The sequence below is a fragment of the Apus apus genome, chromosome Z, assembly GCF_020740795.1.
Source record: "Apus apus isolate bApuApu2 chromosome Z, bApuApu2.pri.cur, whole genome shotgun sequence".
Taxonomy (NCBI): Eukaryota; Metazoa; Chordata; class Aves; order Apodiformes; family Apodidae; genus Apus; species Apus apus.
In genome coordinates, this window is record NC_067312.1 from 43,956,705 (window position 1) to 43,977,072 (window position 20,368).

At 37.7% G+C, this 20,368-nt stretch overlaps 1 protein-coding gene across 2 annotated transcripts in view; it reads left to right on the forward strand.

Annotated features, from left to right (window-relative positions):
* The window catches only part of AUH (AU RNA binding methylglutaconyl-CoA hydratase), a 139,614-nt gene that overhangs the window by 87,514 nt on the left and 31,732 nt on the right, over positions 1-20,368 (forward strand). For both annotated transcript variants that reach the window (XM_051642164.1, XM_051642165.1), the window contains exon 7: positions 19,232-19,419. In XM_051642164.1, coding sequence (XP_051498124.1) covers positions 19,232-19,419 — 188 coding nt within the window. The remainder of the gene's footprint in view (positions 1-19,231; positions 19,420-20,368) is intronic.

A 20,368-nucleotide genomic window follows, 5' to 3' on the forward strand; every position in this document is an offset into this window, starting at 1 on the left:
TTTGCTTCACTTCAGCACAAATGATGATATGAGTGTTTTGGCATTGCTTAAAGCTCTGGATTGGTTTTCGTTATAGCACAGATGGGATTAACAGGTGTTTGTTTTGGAGAATGTTCTGCAGTACGTAGAACCTGACCTTACACAAAAACATATGGGGCATGGCATTTCTGTTGTTTTTCTGTCATCTGAACAGTTTTCAGAGTCTTTATAGTTCAGATAGTTCATGCACTGGAATAGTGGCTTCTGAGTACTTGTTGCTATTGAATAGTATTAAAGAAAAAACTGTACTGAATTAGTCATCTTGTTTTCAATCAATTTAACTCTTCTAAACACATGAAGTGATATTCTCAAGTAGCATATTTTGTGCAAGCTTTTTTATGTTCAGACCTGGAAGGATGTAAATAACATGGGAAAACTTGTGATGATTACTATTTCTACTCAGTAAATGCAGAGGTTGAGTACTTTGAGTGTCTGTACATGTTTATACATACATAGATATGTATGTATAGGTCACTGTTCCCATTCAGTGCATAATGCCAGTATTTGCTTGTGGAATCTCTTGTTTCTCTGAGGCTTCCTAAGAAGAAGCACCTTGCATAAGAATTCCCTAGTCAAGGGTCTTGGAACAGTTTTATACAACAGACAAGTTCCAGTCATTTGGGCTAAAATTTTTAATGCAAAGTGACTTTCTTAGGATAATTTTAGTGGGCATTTAAGTGGAAACTTACGGAAACCTAGGCTATTTAAAAGAAAAACTGAAACAAACACCATCCCCTCAAAAAAAACCCCAAACAAACAAAAAAACACAACAAATAAACCAGCCCAAACAAACAAAAAACAAATGACCCCCAAACTTTCTGGTTTGGGAAAGTTATGGAACTTTAAAGAGGACTCTGTTTAAGGAGATAATCTTTTGGTATCCAAAATATGACTAAGCATTATCCTTGGAATCATAGAAGAGTTTGGGTCGGAAGGGACTTTTAAAGGTCATCTAGCTTAATCCTCCTTACAGTGAGCAGGGACATTTTCAACTAAATCAGGTTGCTCAGCACCCTACCCAACCTGACCTTGCATGCTTCCATGAATGGTGCATCTACCTCCGCTCTGGCCAGTGTTCCAGTGTTTCACCACCCTCGTTGTAAAATAATCCTTGTTCCTAGTCCGAAGCTACTCTCTTTTAGTTTAAAACCATTATCCTCTGTCCTTTGACAAGATACCCTGCTAAAAAGTCTGTCCTCATCGTTCTTTAAGTAGCTCTTCTCTTGTCCACTGATGTAGTCACTCCATCATAGAAGGCCCTGAGGTCGGTCAGGCAAGACTTGCCCTTAGTGCAGCCATGCTGGCTGTCTTGAATCACCTCCCTGTCCTCCATGTGCTTTAGCATAGCTTGTAGGAGGATCTGTTCAATGATCTTCCGAGGCACAGAGGTGAGACTGATAGGTCTCTTCTTCTTCTACCCTCTTTTAAAAAGGGTGCAATGTTTCCCTTTTTTCCAGTCATCAGGGACTTCACCTGACTGCCATGACTTTTGAAATATCATGGAGAAGTGGCTTGGCAACTGCATCAGTCAGTTCCCTCAGGATGCTGGGATGCATCTCATCAGACCCTATAGACTTAAGTGTATTTTTGTTCCTCAAGTGGTCATGATCCTCATCTTCTCTTATAGTGGAAGCAACTTTGCTCCCCCCATCCCTGTCTTGTGGTCAATCCTCGCAGGAAGTGTGGAAAGAGAGGCTGACAGTGAAGACTGAGGCAAAAGAGTAGCTAAGTCTTCCACATGCTGTTTATAGATTTTTTTCCCTGAGCTTCCTAATGACATTCGTTTGTTCCTGTTAAGGCCTGAGCAGTATTTTCCTTATATTGAGATGCTGAAGGCAGGCTCCAGGGCAAAAGACTTCGGCCTTCTCCTGTGCTCTCAGCAATGCTGCTGCAGTGCCCACCACATCTGGCTGCAGAGTACCTTAGCAACTTGGAGAGACTCACAGCTCATAGGGTGTGTGAGGAAGAAAGACACAGTTCAGGACCTGTTAAGCAGGACACTGGACTTACAAAGAATGCAGAACTGGAGAATTAATGGCAGCATGGGAGGAGCTGAATTCTTTTGATCCTGAAACTGAAAGGACAAGGTTAAAGACACAGTAGCTAAGGAGGAGGTGCAAAAAACATGCTGAAGAGCCATAATGTGGGGGAGAGGAGCTGAAAAATCAATGAGAAAATAAGAACAAGAGCAGGGCAATGTCCAAATGGAGAGATCTTATGTAAAAAAATAAGTTTGCATGGGGACATACCAGAAATGGCTATTCCCAGTAAGCACAGTCCCTTGCAGAGTTGGGAACAGACCCAGTGTTTTCTGAAGGCTTATCTATGATGGAAGAGGGAACTAATTTTAAAGTTTTATTTCTTTAAAGTATTACCTGAGCTGTGTTCACTCCTGTGTAGACACAAATAGTTCTAAGTTTAAGGGACTTAACTTGATTTATTATAATTAATTTTGAAATTGAACTTTCTTGCTTGAATATTGTCAAACCATGACACATATAAATCAGTATAATATTTCAGAATGCTCCTGTACAGGCATCCTGCAAGTTGCATTATGCTTCTGTCATCAGCAGTCTCATTCGTAGCAACATGGTACTTGATGTTACTGTAGGAAAATTTTACTGTTATCTTTTAGCAGCAGAGAAATTCAGGACCTTGCAGCTGATGTAGTTCCTAAAAAAAATGTACCTTATATGGTTTCTTATATGGATCCTCAAAACAAAAGGAGCAGGGGCAACACTCAGGAGATGTTACAGATACACATAAAATGTATTTTGAAGAACTTGATTGAAAAGTGAAGCACTAAAAATTTACCTATTCTGTGCAATCTTGCACAAAAGTTGTGAAGCTTGCAAAATTTTAAGCCAATTTATTATCTCTATGCATTATTCTGTGTATTCTTTCATTTGAGGGCATGTATTTGTTTTTAAATCCTAATTTACATTAAAAATATTTAATTTGTACTTGGCATAGCTAAATTAGATGAGCAGTCAGTTTTATCTTCTTGACTAGAGGAATGTGAGTGGTCAGGATAACCTGATACGGATGTGAGAAAACATGAAAACAAGAAATTATAACCCCAGCAATAATAGTAGGTACTATGGTAATATGAACAAGATACTATAATTTTCTGAAATTGAGGAGATGGGTGAAATGCAGTCAGGATTTCCTTTAGTACTGTCTTCATACAGAAGCTTATTAATATTTTATTAAATATTAATAACAAAATAAAAGACATTTGGTCTTACTTTAATTTTAGTTAGGCAGGATAGCTATGCCATTCACTTTGAAGCCAAATGCTACCACTTTGTATTAATCTGCGGGGGATACTAAAAAATTGAACCAAGTAGCATTTAGCTATTTTTCCTACTGGCATGAGATAACGAACACCTACCCTTTTGTAGACTCTTAGTGTAACCTGATCCCCATGACAGGTTTCATACTGAATTCTAGAGTTTGAGTGGTATGGCGTGAAATGCTGCCTCAGCCTGTTTCTTATAAATCACCAGAACTCAAGAAAGTTATTAGCCTTCAACTTAAGCAGCTGAACCTACAAGGGAAGCTTTATCTCATCATGAAATCAGATTGGAGAGTCAAAATGGACAATAATTTCAGGAGGGAAACAAAGCTGTATGTAATATACTGAACCTGTTCTTGTTTTGTGGTGAATTATAAAAGCAACTGAAAAAACCTGAGAACTTAATGGTAGCTGGTATGGCTGAAAATAATAGGAAGTGTTTTGACACATAAAGCCAAGGCAGGAATTGGTAAGAAGGAAATGAAGAAAAATTAAAATTAATGGATTTTATGAAGTCTGTGGGTTTCTAGATTCTTGGCCAGCTGTTTACCTAGCCTGCCTACCTCGTACATAGGTTTCCCACTCCACATCTAAACTAAAATATCAATCTCTACCTTTTTAATTTTATTTTTTTTTTCCTGGTTGGGATACATTGAGCTTTCCTGTGCAGTTTCTAAACTGCAACAGGTGTAATCAGATTTGTAAATTCAGAAACTTCCACTTCTGCTATAACACATCATCTTATATCATTGTTCATCAATGATCTGGATGAGCGGACAGAGTGTATCCTCAGCAAGTTCACTGATGATACCAAACTGGGAAGGGTGGTGACACCCCAGAGATACATGTTGCTGTTGAGCATGACCTGGACAGGCTGCAGAGTTGGGCTGAGAGGAACCTCATGAGGTTCAATAAGAGCAAGTGTAGGGTTCTGCACCTGGAAAGAAAGAACCCCAAGAACCAATACAAGTTAAGGGTGGATCTGTTGGAAAATAGTTTGGAGGAGAAGGATCTTGGAGTCCTGATAGACAGTAATTACCCGTGAGCCAGCAATGTGCCCTTGCTGCCAAGAAGGCCAATGAAATCCTAGGCTGCATAAAGAAGAATGTGCCCAGTAGGTTGAGAGAGGTCACTCTCCCCCTCTACTCTGCCCTGGTGAGGCCACAGCTGTAATACTGCATGCAGTTCTGGGCTCCACAGTTCAAAAGACACTTGAAGCTACTAGAGAAAAGTCCAGTGGAGGGCAACAAAGATGACTAGGAGATTGGAGCATCTCTCTTATGAGGAGAGGCTGAGAGAGCTGGGACTACTTAGCCTGGAGAAGAGAAGGCTGAGGGGAGACCTTATTAATGTATATAAGTACCTAAAGGGTGGATGCAAGGAAGATGGAGACAGGCTCTTTCAGTAGTTCCCAGTGTCAGAACAAATGGGCAATGGGTAAAAGTTGGAACATAAGAAGTTCCATTTAAATATGAGGAAAAACTTCTTTACTGTGAGCATGTCAGGGCACAGGAAAAGGCTGCCCAGGAAGGTTGTGGAGTCCCCTTCGCTGGAGATATTCAAGACCTGCCTGGATGCAGTCCTGTGTAATGTGCTCTAGGTGATCCTGCTTTAGCAGAGAAGTTGGACTAGATCATCTCTAGAGGTCCCTTCCAACTCTAGCAATTCTCTAATTCTGTGATTAGGTTCCACCCCTCTGCTATTAGAAAAGCCATTTTTGCCTGTTACATGGTGGTTAGCAGACTTGGACTAGTAATGACCATAAAAGTTGCAATTCAGTTTTTAATGTATCTTACTTCCCTTCTTAGGTATGCTGGTAATGTGTTAGAGCTAACTGAAAACACTGAACTGCTAGACCAGTTGGTTTGAATTTGAAAATCTTAATGTTTAATTAAAAGAAGTCCCTGTCTTTGCACAAAGGAAGCTGTAAGTGTATTAGCAGTTACTAAAGGGGGGGGGAAACATGTAGAAGCTAGTGCGTTCCACTTTTTGCACTTTTTGTGTCAATAAAAAAATTAAAACATGGGTTCTTCCCCCAACTACTCAATTACAAATATTACAAGTGGACACTTGCTCTGGTTAGTAAGTATTATTACTCAAGACTTTTGTGGGATAGAAGGTAAAAAATATTAGCCTTGGCTTTTGTTTCTCCTAAATAATTAAAATCAGGTACTCAGGAGTTGTGAGACACAGAAGACCAAAAATATTTGTCTTTTTTTTTCTACTAAAAAGAATAAGCAAATCCAATGGATTATGTAAAAAATATAATCAAACTTATTTCTTCCGGAGGCTCACTAAGTGAATTTAGGATACTCATGTAAAATATAGTAATGGATAACTGATGCTGTAATGCATAGAAGGCAAACTTTAATATTTGAATTATTGTGTTTGCCATCATGCCAGCATGGAACACTGATGGGTTGCTTGGAAAACACAGCTAACCCAATGATGAACTCTCAATAAGGATAGTGCAAAAGGATGAATGAAACATCTGACACTTCTCTGAAATCGGAGCACAACTTTCTAACATAATGTTGGTGCCCCATTTTCAGCTGCCACAAAGTTGAAGACCTTGAAATAAGTAGAAGCTATGTATCAGCCCACGGTAATACAAAAAACTAAATGCATTCTACTTACGGTCAACATTAAATTTGAAGCAAATGAAAAGTATAACCTTTGTATGGGTATGAATTGTGAACTGAGTTTTTAATTAATAATTTACCTATTTTGAGATCCATCATTGTTGAATAACAGTACAGAGTCTTAATTACTTCCATATTCATTAGTGACCATATTATGTAAGACAGAAAAATAACTTTTGAACTCATAATGAATTCACTGTATGCATGGTATTTTTCTTCAGTTTCCAAAGAATTCAACAAATGAAATGTCAGTTGTGTAGCCTTCCTCAAAGAAGAGCTACACAAATTATTTCACCCCAAAACAAGTTGGACAAAAGTGATTTATGAAGTACTGATTCTTTAGGTATTTCACAGTACCTCTCTGCCTCTGGAGTCTTATTGAGCCAGCTGTTACAAATCTCCGAGTTTCAGAAGTAGTAGATTCTTGTCCTTCCTTCTTTTTCAACATGTATTTTTACACTTTGGGACCAAGAATTATTTTTTTCCTCCTGATTCTCAGACACAACTGAAAACAAGCTTCTAGGAAGAATTGCTTCAAAATATATTAATGATTTGTAGCTTTATACTAACAACTCTGTATTAATGATCTTTATATTTTAATATTAATTTGAGAACTGAGAAGCCAGCATTTATCAGGTGACTGAGTTAATGTGAGTTTTCTCTTGACAGCTAATTCTTAATGTCGAAGTTTTGTGAAATGATTAAAAGAATAGGAATGTAGGGTGCTATGTGCTTGACATGGAAATTAGTGTTTTAAGAAAAAAATATACAGAATTTATTCTCTCAGAGGCCTAACATGATGCATTTTTTACCATTAATTTGGATCTCGGCATGAAGAAATAAGAATGACTACTCTGGAATTTAAAATATCCAGACTAAAAGAAGATTACAGAAGTTAGTTACATGTTTACCTTTTTGCTCAGTATACCAGCATAGTTAATGCATGCCAGAAGGACTGACTATTTGTTAGTTAATAATTAATGGTATGAAATTCTCCTTTTAGCTAGGAACTATGAGGTCCTCAGAATAATCTTCTCGACTTTTTTGATTACACAGAATGATAAAGCATATTTATTGGCCTGACAGAGTTTAGATGGTCCCAAGAATTTTTTTTCCAAAATGTTTTTAGAAAAGAACCAAGCTAAAGGAAGCCTTCATTTACCCTGCTTTTAGGAAATATAGTGATGATCTTGCTGCAAAAAGAATAAATTCAGGAGCTTTGTACAGAATTGCTGGAAACTCTACTTCCAGTTACAGTCATCTTTTCCAGCTCCCTGCAGTGCGTGCACACTTGCTCCCTACTCTCGAATTTCTCAGGGGATTTCCTTAAGGGAGTTCTTTCTTCCTGTACCCTGTCTTCATTCTTGTGTGCCTAGAGGATCAGCTGTATGTATTTTATACTTGCAGAAAGTGTTTATTTTTGAGAGGCAATTAGTTGTCTCTCCTATCCAGCATGTTTGCATGAGACCACCATTGCCCTCTTATTTAGGGAGCTAAAATGATCTAATGCAGAATATTGTGGGGAATCATGACTGTGTTTAGTCTAATAACCTAAGGGAGGTTGTCTGGGTTTTGAACCCACCACGTTGAGCTCACAGGTGTACAGCTAGCCTTCTGTCCCATTATGAAACAGAAAGGAGCGGATATACAGTATTACCAAGGCTAGGAGATCATCAGTGCAGAACAATTAAAATTGCTTCTGCTCAAGCATACTTCACATGTACAATGTGAGTAGCATGTAAGATCACCATCTGTCACCGTTTGACTCAGGTCCAACAACAACGCTCTCCATTCTCTCCCCCTCCCACCCAGGTAGGGAAGGAGAGAGAGAAAAAGAGAGAGACTTGGCTGGATTAAAAACTAAACCACACAGCTTTAGTTAAACACTAATGATAAAAGGAAAATATATACAATTATACACAGATATGTTCAGGTATGTGCAAGAGCCTCTCACCTCCCCCCACCCCCAGCAACTCCCACCGCACTCCCCTGAGCTGGAAACAGTTCCGAGAAATCCTGGAGCTGCTGCTGGAGAAAGCGGAGAGTGATGAGGGTCAGGAGAGCTCAAGCCTGGGGGTCGACGGTGCTGGATGGATGGAGTCCTCCCCAAATGCCAGCCACGGACAGAAGGGAAGGAAAGAAGAAGAAGCAGGAAGGAAGTTGTCTTCTGTGATGTCTGACCTTCCTCTGAGTTTACACAGATATATGGAATGGAATATCTCTGGCCAATTTTTCTGTCTGTCTAACTCAGCCTCCTACGGGAGGGTCATAGATCTCCCCGTAGCGTCTGAGCCGGCAGAGTAGAGATGCAGCCTTGAAGACCCAGCAGTTAGAAAAACATTCCAATGTCTTATCAGCCTTAGCTAGAAAAGAGTGTTGCTAGTTAAAAGAAAGCTCACTGAAGGAAAAAAAAAAATCAGTAAAAAGGAAAATTGGCTTCATCCTGGCTCAAACCAGGACACCATCACATTAATGTTCTCATTTTTATTGATTGTCTTGTGTTTTTATAAGATCAGACAACTAGGGGTTTCTTTGCTGCAAATTATCACTGGTATGCAATAGTACATGGCTTGAGTACAAGCAATAGACTGTAGGAGAAGGGTACATGTTTTTCTTTAGGAAGACATTTTTAGGTGTAGGTAGGACTATTAAAGACATGGAAGGTTCAGCTCAGTGGCTGAACTCAATTATCAATCAAAATCACATGGTAAAGCCAAAATGTTTTGTGTCAGATTAAATACAACATTTTGTTTCACCAGAAAGGATGTTTCAGACTCTTAAAAAAAAACACGAAGGAAATAGAGATGGATGAATAAGCAACCAGATGAGAGAGACTAAGACAACTGTGTAGACTGTCTCAAATCATATTTAGGTTTTATATCGTGAAAAACATAAGGGCCGTACTAACACATTGAAAGTTTATCCTCTTTTTGGTAATATATAGGCTATCTCCACAGAACACTAACAGCTTTTGCTATGTAACATTAAAGTGTATGTGTGTGGTAAGATCCAGCCCTATTTGATTAGGGCTAACAACAGAGGTGTGGCTTTCAATTTCTGAACCTTTTCAGTGGTCTGTTAAAAAACTGTTGCAAGCAAGGCTTGCTGGGGAAGAGGGCTGCCAGTTTGTAGGGTGAAAAACGCTTGAGGCTTAAAATAGAGATGGGAATTCTGGTAAAAAAATACCGTTTATCTGAGAGAGAGAAGGGAGAAAAAGGAGAAAGGGAAGAGAAGGGGAGGGGAGGGAAGGCTTGCTCATAAAAAAAATATTAACTTTTGAAGGCTCTAAGAAAATGTTCCTAAACTGCTTTAGAGTTGGGAGAAATCTAGCACTGACTTTAATCAAGCAGGTGGATTGCTGTGAGAGCAGTGTCAAAGGATCTGCATGTAGGAGTGTTTTGAGAGATCCAGAACAAGGAGCAACAACCAGGCTGTAGCTGAACCTAGAAGCACAGTTCAGAAGCTAGTTCTGCTCACATCTGAATGATCCTGCCTGAAGGGCAGGATGAGTCCAGCTGGTGAGAAATGAGTGGTGTTTCCTATCTTGTTATAAACTATTCTTAATGGCTTATGTTAATTAAAAGATTTTTAATTTTTTTTAATATGTGCAGTGTTTCTGGCAATTATGCTAGCTCTTGCTGCTGATACAGATGAATTTCTTCATTGCCTCCTGCATATCTACCTCAATCTCTCTTCCTGCAATTTCAATGTAGGATGTAAGGAAAATAAAGTCAGTATATATATAATTTCTTTGATCCTTAAACCTGTAAAGGTCCATGAAAGCCAACTCATGTGTGCATGATCAGGCGACAGAAGAATCTAATTATCACTAACTTATCTACCTATAGGGAAAGATGTGCCATTGCACACAGCCATTTTGAATTCCATGCTATAAAGAGTGGCTCCTCTTCTGTATTGCAATGTCACAGCAGGAGGAGAGAGGAATATAAAAGGTGCTTTCTTCATGTAATTCCTTTCCTTAGTGTTGTAAAAGTCTGACAGCTGCAGCTTGGGAATAATCACTTACTTAATCTCTCTCTTAGTTGTTTTCCTGTCAGTTATTGGCTTTTGGGTTTTTATGAGGAATTACAAATGGACTAGATGGTGGTGTAAGAACTATAGTTTTCTGGTGAGGAAAAACATCTCAGTAATCTGAAGCAATAAAATATTAATAAATACCAGTTTGCACTTACTGGGGTAAGTCCACTGTTGGACAGGAACTGCCTGATAGAAAATCTATCCCAAATACATTTGAAATTGTTCTATGTCTTTACACAAAATTATGTGTATGTTAAAGTGAAAATGTGTTATGAATGTGGACTGTAATGTCTTCTAAAACTCAGTTTCTCAGAATCTTAACAGTGGGAATTAAACAGCATAGTACTTATCAGAGGGTAAGAAGAGTTGTTTGAAATGTACAATCTGTTGTCTGGCTTTTTGATAGCAGTGTAACTCAAAACAATGTTCTAGTCCTACCTACCCTCTCTCAGTTGATCCTGAAAGCAATATATGGAAACAAAGATCAGCCAAAAATAGTAAAGTCATGTAATTTCCTGATAAGGACATGAGTAAAGAAGTGGTTTGGATTTTCTTCCAATTGCTTTTGTTTTGTTGAATTTGTAACCTTTCAGACTTTGAATACTTGGTCTTTGTATAGCCTGGAAATATCTGCTGCCCTCAGTATATCTGAGTAGTGACTGAGCAATATTTGTATAGTGAATAAAGAAACTTTCTGTAGACCCTGTAAAAGATTATCCTGGCTTTTGAAAAGTAGCTTCTCTCCCAGTCTGTCCAATAGGCTTCTAACCTGGTATGTTTGGATCACATAAACTGCAATTTATGACATGTCAGTTCACTGATTTTAGTATTTCGACAGCCAGTCCAGAGGTGTTGAGCATGAAGCTGAATTCACTAAGGCTCCTGTGCCTCTCAAAAAAATGAATGTTCCATTATTTCAAGCTAGGCTTGCAAATATCCACGTGAAGAAAATTAGCAGAGGAATCATATTCTAAAACATAGACTGAATGCATGTTTGTATTTATACTTGTGATGAATTTATTTTAATTGTTAATTTCTGTTATAGGTTTTAATTTTTCTTACATATAGGTAATACACTTACACTGTATAGCAAATAATGTAGCATTCAGAATACAAAATTACAGGATCACAGGATTGTCATTGTTGAAAAGCACTGCTAAGATCAGGGAGTCCAACCATCACCACCAAAAACAAACCACAATCTTGGCCACTAGGGCATGTTCTTGAAGTGCCACATCTACACATCTTTTCAATACTTCCAGGGATGGTGATTCAGCCACCTCCCAGGGCAGCCCTTTCCAGTGCCTGACCACTCTTTCAGTATAGAAATTCTTCCTGATGTCCAATTGAACCTCCCCTGCTGCAACTTCAGGCCATTTCCTCTGGTTCTACTGTGGAAAAGAGACATCATAATGTCTCCCATTATGGTGTCTTCCATTATGAAGAATAAAATTACAGGTTTCCATAAGGAGAGAACTGAAGTGAGGAAAACATTCAAGTCACTAGCCCATAAGCAGTGAGGACTTCAGGTTTAATAGTGGAGTTTTTATTTTGCTTGTTGTTCCTTTATTTCAATTCCGTGCCATTAAAAACTAAAGTAATTTTCACAATTTGGGACTGTGATCTCATTTAAAATTTAAATAAAAATAAGATACTACTGTGGTAATATTTTTTTTCTGTATTTCACTTGGTAGTGATGGTAGTTTTTCTTATGTCTTTTTTTTTTTTTTGGTCCTCATTTTCACATGAATTGAATTTTAGCTGTCATAGTCAATCCAAAACAGTAAGAACAGGGACTGTAAGAGTATTTATTTAAAATAGTAGTTAAATAAAAGTCTTTACTTAATGCTACACATAAAACCCACATGATTTGTAAAATATAATCATACAGAGCACCACTGGTCTAAATCTCCTACCTGATGTTACAGCTGACTAATGACTTCATAAATGTGTGGGTGTGATTTTGAAACTAGAAAAAGCCTTCTCTTGGGCCACTGTTTTCTATCTGCAGGTAGGTGAGTTGTGTTTTTATGTATATATGTACTTCTGAATTTTGTTTCAGTTCAGTTCCTGTCATTGCATTCCTAAACAATGTTAAACCAATGTTACTTAAGTCCTCAAAAAAAGCAAGAAGGATGATCCAGGAAACTACAAACCAGTCAGCCTCACCTCCATCCCTGGAAAAATGATGGAGCAGCTCATTCTGGAGGTCATCTCTAAGCGCATGGCAGAAAAGAAGGTTATCAGGAGTAGCCAGCATGGATTCACCAAAGGGAAATAATGTTTGACTAATGTGATAGCCTCCTATGATGGTGTGACTGAATGGGTAGATGCAGAGAGACTAGTGGATGTGTCTACCTTGACCTTAGCAAGGCTTTTGACACTGTCTCCCATAACATCCTTTTAAGCAAGCTCAGGAAGTGTGGGGTAGAAGAGCGGACACGGAGATGGATTGAGAACTGGCGGAATAATAGAGCCCAGAGGGAGGTGATCAATGCAGAGTCCTCCTGGAGACCTGTGATTAGTGGAGTCCCCCAGGGATCAGTGCTGGCTCCAGTCCTGCTCAACATCTTCATCAACGACCTGGATGAGGGGAACAGAGTGTATCCTCAGCAAGTTTGCTGATAATTTAAAACTGGGGGGATTGGCTGATTCACCTGAAGGCTGTGCGGCCATTCACCAAGATTTGGACAGACTGGAGAGGTGGGCAAAAAGGAACCTCATGAGGTTCAACAAGAATAAGTATAGAGTCCTGCACCTGGGAAGGAATAACACCATGCACTGTTATAGCTTAGGAGCTGATCTACTAGAAAGCAGCTCCATGGAGAAGGACTTTGAAGTCCTGGTGGACAACAAGTTATCCATGGGACAGCAATATGCCCTTGTGGCCAAGAAGGCCAGTGGTATCGTGGTGTGCATTACGAGTGTGTCCAGCAGGTCAAGGGAGATTCTCCTTCCCCTCTACTCTGCCCTAATGAGACCATAGCTGGAGTAATGTGTCCAGTTCTGGGCTCTCCAGTTCAAGAGGGACAGGGACTTACTTGAGAGAGTCCAGTGGTTGCCTATTAGGACGATTAAGGGATGCAAATTGGAACACATGAAGTTCCACCTCAATATGAGGAAAAAAATATTTACTGTAAGAGTTACGGAGCACTGGAACAGGCTGCCCAGAGAGGTCTGGGTGCATTTCTTTGTGACCTGTCCTAGGTGGTCCTGCTCTGGCAGGGGGATTGGACTTGATACTCTCCAGAGGTCCCTTCAAACCCCTAACATTCTTTGAGTCTCTGATCCTGTGATTCTGTGGTAAGACCAAGTTCCTATGTGGAGTACTAGGAAGGTAAGTGTCCTTACCGAGTATCTGTGTGTAGTCATGCTGGTTGTATTTCTTTGCATTCAAGTAAAAGTTAATAAATAGATTAATGGTATTAGGCATTTCTCTTTTCTTCCTCAAATTATTTCAGGGGCTTGTTTGTTGTTGGTTTTTTTTGTTTTTGTTTTTGTTTTTTTTTTTATAGGCAGCTACATTGTCAGTGTGTGCATTGCTCCTTCCGTGAGTCCTGGAAGTCTGTGGGTGGTAATGCAGATCTGTGCTTGTCAAGTAGTGCTTAGCTTGCCTGATATTGAAGTCCATGCAGTTGGTTTTATCACACTTCTGAAGGAAATGTGGAGTAAGCTCCTTGTACCAGATGCCTTTCAAAGTGCAGCCCATTTTATGAAAATCAGGTTCCAGATGCATTTTTTAGTTCCATTCATTTCATATAAGCAGCCTTCTGCTGGGAAACCATCTTCTGTCTTTCTAAATCCACAAGAGGATTATTTATTTTGAAAATAAACAAGGTTTTCTAAATTACCTGACAATCTTTCTGTACAAAAGCTGTGAAAATTTAACTGCTAGTGAATTCTGAGAATGTATTGACACTTTGTCTCACACATTGTAAGCCTTTATACATCATCAATCCAACTACTGCATTCTTCTGATTCAAGCTGCCGCCTTCAAGCCACCCACACATGGTGGTTTGATATATTCTAGGCGGTTTTCACACAGGTTTTTAAACAAGCAAAGCCACAGATACAGGTGAATAAAACAGATTGTGAAAACTGAGGACTGATTTGCACGTTAAGTTGGCAGTTTTAGAGCTGGGTAGCAGGTCATCCTGTCTCTTTGACCTCAGATGGGTTTTTTTCTGACATTCCTGCAGGGCTTTCTTCAGGTTGACTGGGAAGCCCAACTTCCATGAGCCCTTTGGCAGCCTACTACAAAATCTTGCTGAAACAATTTGTCTTCTCAGTCATCTCAGACCCTGGGGCAACCTCTGAGTCAGCCTCAGACCACTGTCTCAGGCTTTGCTCCAGTCTCCAGTCTTCTTCCAAACAGCAGCTTATACGGCCAGATATGAGATCAGCCTCACCTACCACCTGTTCATGGTCAGCTCAGTACTTTCTTCACCTTGCGGTGATTATGCTTTATTTATTTTCTTCTCCATCACGTTTTCACCCTGTAACTTGCATCTTTGCTGATGTCTTATATGCTCTAAATTCTTTTTTGAGTTATCTGGTTAAACTGGTTGTCCAGTTTGTACTGGTGAAGGGCATGTTTTCTTTTGTGAAAGGATTTGGGATGTCTGAGCCCATGAAGATTTATACCTGGATTTAAGTTAGCTAAAACATGTACAACTTTGCAGGATGAAGGCCTAATCTGGAAAATAATATGCTGGAAACTTGAAGTTAAATATTTTCTTCAGAAATTGTTTAGGCTTTCAGAGTTTTCAATGTTTTGAAATTGCTTAACTCAGTAATAGATGTCAAGTACTTTAAAAGTGGAAAATATGTTTGTTGCACAGACTTTTAAAATATTACTTACATGACTGAGAAGTATTACATTAAAATAATAATTTTATCTGTTAGTTTATTTATGAGATCATATTGTTAAGGATTTGGTGTTAGGAACAGCAGGTTTCTGTGTTTCGTATTTCTGTGAGTTTCAATGGAAAGGACAAAAACCTACTGCTTACAGCTTCATGCAAAAGAATCACAAGGATACATTTGAGCCATTTTTTTACTGACTTGAATAATTAGAAGGTTTGTAGCTGACAGACTTTGTTTTCACTATGGATTATTAATAAAAGATTAGAAATGTACAGCAGTATTTGAAAAAAGGGATCTAGAAACCTGTCAAGAAAATCAATCTAAGGTGAACCAAACAAAGCTCATGATAGAAAGGATAGGATAGAAAGACTCCTCTTTACTCAGCTTAATAAACAGGATTATTACTGAGTTGAAGTTTGGATTTTTTTCAGAACAGGACTTTTCCAATATGTTTTGACAGAGCATTCAACTATGAGAAATTACTGACTGTAGATATTCTCTGCCAAAATGATGAATCTATTTCCAGTAAGCTAGTTGCTTCATCTTGTTGGATAGACTCTTGGGAATTTATCACGTAATTCTCTTAATCCAAACCAGTTGTGTACATATTTTGTAACTGATGAGTTACTGTCAGTAAATAAATATTCATACACAATCAGCTATTCGTTAAAGAAGAAAAATACTGTTTAACAATTTTATACCTGAGCTTAACAGTCCTGTATTTTCTGTGTCTCTTCACATGAACTAGAGTGTCATCTAAACTGCTGTTTACAATTATTACATTGAATATATACTATCTCGGATAAAAACACATTTACATTGCAGCTGTATATCAACACAGTGAGCAATAGCAGATCACTAGTCCTTGAAATAATATGTCATTTACTTTGTGAAAATAAATCAACATTTCTTCCATCAAATTGTACTCTAAGTTTAGATTAAATTCCTTGGTTAAGTAACGTCTTTGAAGACTGGGTGTTACTTCCTTTACCTCTGATAGTCATTGGCAGCCATTTTATGTTCTTTGTGCATTACAAAGAAAAAACATCTATCTGCAGCATACTCTGTTTTTTCTTCATAAGTGGATGTAATTTTGGTGTGTTGGGTATGTTTTGGTGTGTTGTTTGCATTTGATTAATTGGGTCTTACCGCTTTTGTGTGTGTATACATCTTATTCCTACTACTGAAAAAATACTATTTATGCACTGAACTGTTGGCTTCTGTTCTGTGAATATTAATCAAATAATATACTCCTCTTTTTAATGGTTTTGCAGTGTAGGAAACAGCCAAACAACATAGACTACAGTCTGTTTTTTTTACTCTTTAATCATTATTGTGTAAGACACTGGTAAGAACATTTTTTTCATCTATAAACACTATTTCATGCTTAAACATGTCCTTTGTTTGGTCAAAGTTATGAAATACTGTTGCTCAATTAATTTTTTATTTCAGCAGTTCCTTGTAAAAGCAGTAATAGAAGAGATAAAACAGCAAAGGGAGATAATTAAGTAGAAAAACATACTAGGCATAGCAAGCAAGAAAGAAGCAGAAGATGTAGAATTGGTAAATCAGCCTCATATGGTTTCAGGTCTTATGATTTGTATTAACATTTTTATTTAATTAGAAACCAAACTTGATGCTTTTCTAGATTCCACTACTATGGTGAAAGAGATAATTTATGACTAAACTATTCTTAAAGACAATCAGGGTACATATTTGCTATGTTCTAATGTACACTTAAAATGTGTATAAGGATGGACATTGATTAGATTGTGACAGCTTCTTTGCCTGAGAAATTAAAAGACATGTTCAGTATTTAAAACAAAAAGCCAGTAAATGTTTGTTAGTAGCAACGGAGTGGAACAGCTCAGTATCAGAAGCAGCAAGCTTCTTGAAAATACAGCTGACATTTTAATGACATATGATGATATAAAGGTTGACAGCTACAACTTAGTCATTCTCTGTGAATCCCACCAGTGAGGCTGATAGGAAAGCTTAGGCTTCAATGTTTGTAGTATTTTACAGTATTTCACAAGGGTTGTGTTTTAGTGTTGTCACCCACTTGCCAGTTTCATAAAAATGTCCTAGATTAGAGACTTTCTCTAATTTTGTTGGAAAATCTTTCCCCATAGCACTGTCATGGGCTTAGCTGTAAAATTTGCAGATTTAGCAGAATTTATTGAGCAGGATTTGCTCTTGCTGTTGCCTGTTGCCCTTGACTGTTAGGACAGTCTTGCTAAACACCTCTCAGTGTGGTAGGACCACAGAGAATGCCACATTATTTGTATATACTGATGTTGTTTTTTAACAAATTTTATTGTCACTTTTAGGAGTCTAAGCATTTTTTTAATTCCTTCAGTTTCAGCCCAGAAAATAAATGTTTTGTTATAGATCAAGATTTTGCAGTACTCTAGATGCATAAGGCAGAAATCCTCCAAAACTTCTGCATTTTTTTAATTACATAATTTGCTCCAATGCACGTCTGCTTTTATGGAAATGAATACAGTAGTATCGAAGCTTGTGATTCATTAAAAAAAAAAAAAAAAAGTAGTTAAAAGCTGACTCATTGAAGCACAAAATACTTCCTGTGTTCCTAGTCAGTGTATTAGTCTCAGAGATGTATTTAGAGTATTTTCAGGAAACATCAGGAAGACAGCTGAATGGCTTTAATAAAATACTGGGTTAGTTCATCATTTAATGGAAATTAATCTGTTTTATATTAATGGAACACACATTTATCCAATGTTGTACCATTTACCCTTGAACATCTATAAATATTCCTCTTGCATGTATTTATAGAATGTTAGCATGTCCTTGCAGAAATAAGTATTTGGAAAGAAATTTTTACTTACAGACTGTCTATATAAATTGAGTATTCGTTTCAAGTCTATGTCAAAATGGTAGACCTTGTATATTTTCAAATCCTTTCTCCTGGATAAAGACCATTTCTACTGTTTTCATTCATAAAAACATCTGCTTCTGTGATTTAAATCTACTTCTGCAGTTTTGATAATGATTATTTCTACATTGTCATTTTTTGTCAGTTGTGTAAGGTTTGTCGTTAGTCTTCCTAAGCAGTATTCACATGTTAACGTAGTTGCTGCTTATTGACCTCCTGAACATGCTGATCTGCCAAAGAAGTTTTTAACGTAAAAAAGCTAACTAAAGTTGGATGCCTTTCTCTGAAGCTTAAATCTGTCCTTTCCTAGTTTTTGTAGTCAGTCTTTAAGATTTGAAGAATAACATAGAAGTAAGATGGCTTTTTAAAGACCTTGTCTGGCAGTTGTAGTTCAGTTTATGTATAAAATTTTTATTGTCCCCAATGTGCAAATTTTAGCATGGACTAATGTCTTGTTATTTATTCTTTTTGAGTATAGTTCTCACCACTGATGAGGCTGCATCTAGCCTACTGTGTTCAGGTCTGGGCCCCTCACTATGAGAAGGACATTGAGGTCCATGGACCATGTCCAGAGGAGAGCTACCAAGCTGGTGAAGGGCCTGGAGAACGTCATACAAGGAGTGGCTGAGGGAACTGGGGTTGTATAGTTTGGTGAAGAGGAGGCTGAGGGAAGACCTCATTGCCCTCTATAACTACCTGAAAGGAGGCTGTGGGGAGATGGGTGTTGGCCTCTTCCCCCAAGTAAATAATGATAGGACCAGAGGAAATTGCCAGGAGTTGTCAGGGGAGGTTCAGATTGGATATTAGGAATTTCTGTACTGAAAGAGTGGTCAGGCACTGGAAGAGCCTGCCCAGAGTGGTGGTTGAGTCACCATCCTTGGAGATGTTCAAGAAACTTGTACGTGTGGCTCTTCAAGGCATGCTCTAGTGGCTGAAGTTTTGGCTTGTTTTTGGTTTTTGTCTTTTGTTCTTTTCGTGTTGATGGTTGGACTTGATGATCTCAGAGGTTGTTTCCAACCATGATGGTTCTGTGATTCTGTGATTCTTTAGAAGTGTTCATATTGTAGTGATTAGTATCATTAAAATATGCAGATTGTTTAAAAGAAGTGCAGTGTTTGGATATGGCGATTATAGGCAAGTAGTTTTCTTTTTGGCTGATGTAAATAAGATAACTTGTCTGTATTTGAATAGAATCTCCATTAGTATTACCTCTTTTCAGTTATTTACATGTGTTTCTAAGGAATAGAGCAATTGATTTCATTTTAGATATAGTTTCAAAACTGAGGAAGACATTTAGGAATGTCTTTGTATGATAGTTTAATTTCTGTTTGTTCATGTAATTGTGTATGGAATTAAGAATTAAAATATTTGAACTGAACAAAGCATCTACATTTGTGGTGTAAATGGATGGAAAAAAAAATTTGTGTTTTCTATTTTTTCAAACGTTAGGGGGAACACAGAGGTTACCTCGGACCATTGGAATGTCTTTGGCAAAAGAACTTATCTTCTCTGCACGTATTGTAAATGGCGAGGAAGCAAAATCAATAGGATTGATTAGCCATGTTGTAGAACAGAATGAAGCAGGGGATGCTGCATACCGAAGAGCATTAGCTCTGGCAAGAGAATTTTTACCTCAGGTAAAACGAATTATTTTTATTTTAGTTTTGTTTGGTTTGTGGGATTTTATTTTACCGAACATTAAAACTGAAAAAGAACCAACCGTATTAAGAAAAATTGTCATGATGTTACACATTAGAAGCCATTCTAGTTGTGTGGAGAGAAATAATAAGTTTTATCTTGTGTATTAAGTGGTGATATTTGGTAATTATTTCATAGTGAAGAAAAAAACTGTCAATCCTTGTATCATCATGTTATTGTCTGTGTTTCTGATGTATATTTTGGCTTTCAAGTTATAAATATAAAATAGTGTGAAGCAATTATCTGAATTTATTGTTCAGTTCAAGTATTCTGTTGCTGTTGGACATGTCCGAAAAGAAGCAAAATGTTCCTTAGAAATGCGGATATGTCAGTGTAAATCCTTTTTTGAAAACATAAAACTAAGTATAGTTTCAGTATTAAAACTAATTTCCAGTGGAAATTTTGGGTTTTGTCCTTTGTGTATAAGCTTGATGATAGAGTCACACTCTTATTTATCCTAAGTGACATCCTATCTCTGTCTTTCATGAAAGAATTGAAATGGGAATGCTGATATCCCGTGCTTTAGAACATGAAAATTTTAGTAAGAAGTTTACACATGACCATTACAGAAGTCTGTATGTTAGCTGATTGCTACCTGTTCTCCTGTTGCTATGGTCTGCAAGGTTGTTCAGAGTAGGAGTGTGAGTTGGAGCCTTTCATAAACGTGCTTTTCAAGTGAACGGTTCAAGGTGGCAAATTCATAGGAGGCAGAAAAGGAAAATAATTAGTAAACCACTCTATTGGATCACAAGTGTAACAGCTAAAATTTTTCATGGAATATGTAAAATGTTACAGGTTAGGTATGGCATTTAACATTGATTAGTTGTGTCTAGAATACCCTCACAGAAAGACCAACATGAAAATTATAGTAAAAATTTTAACATACAG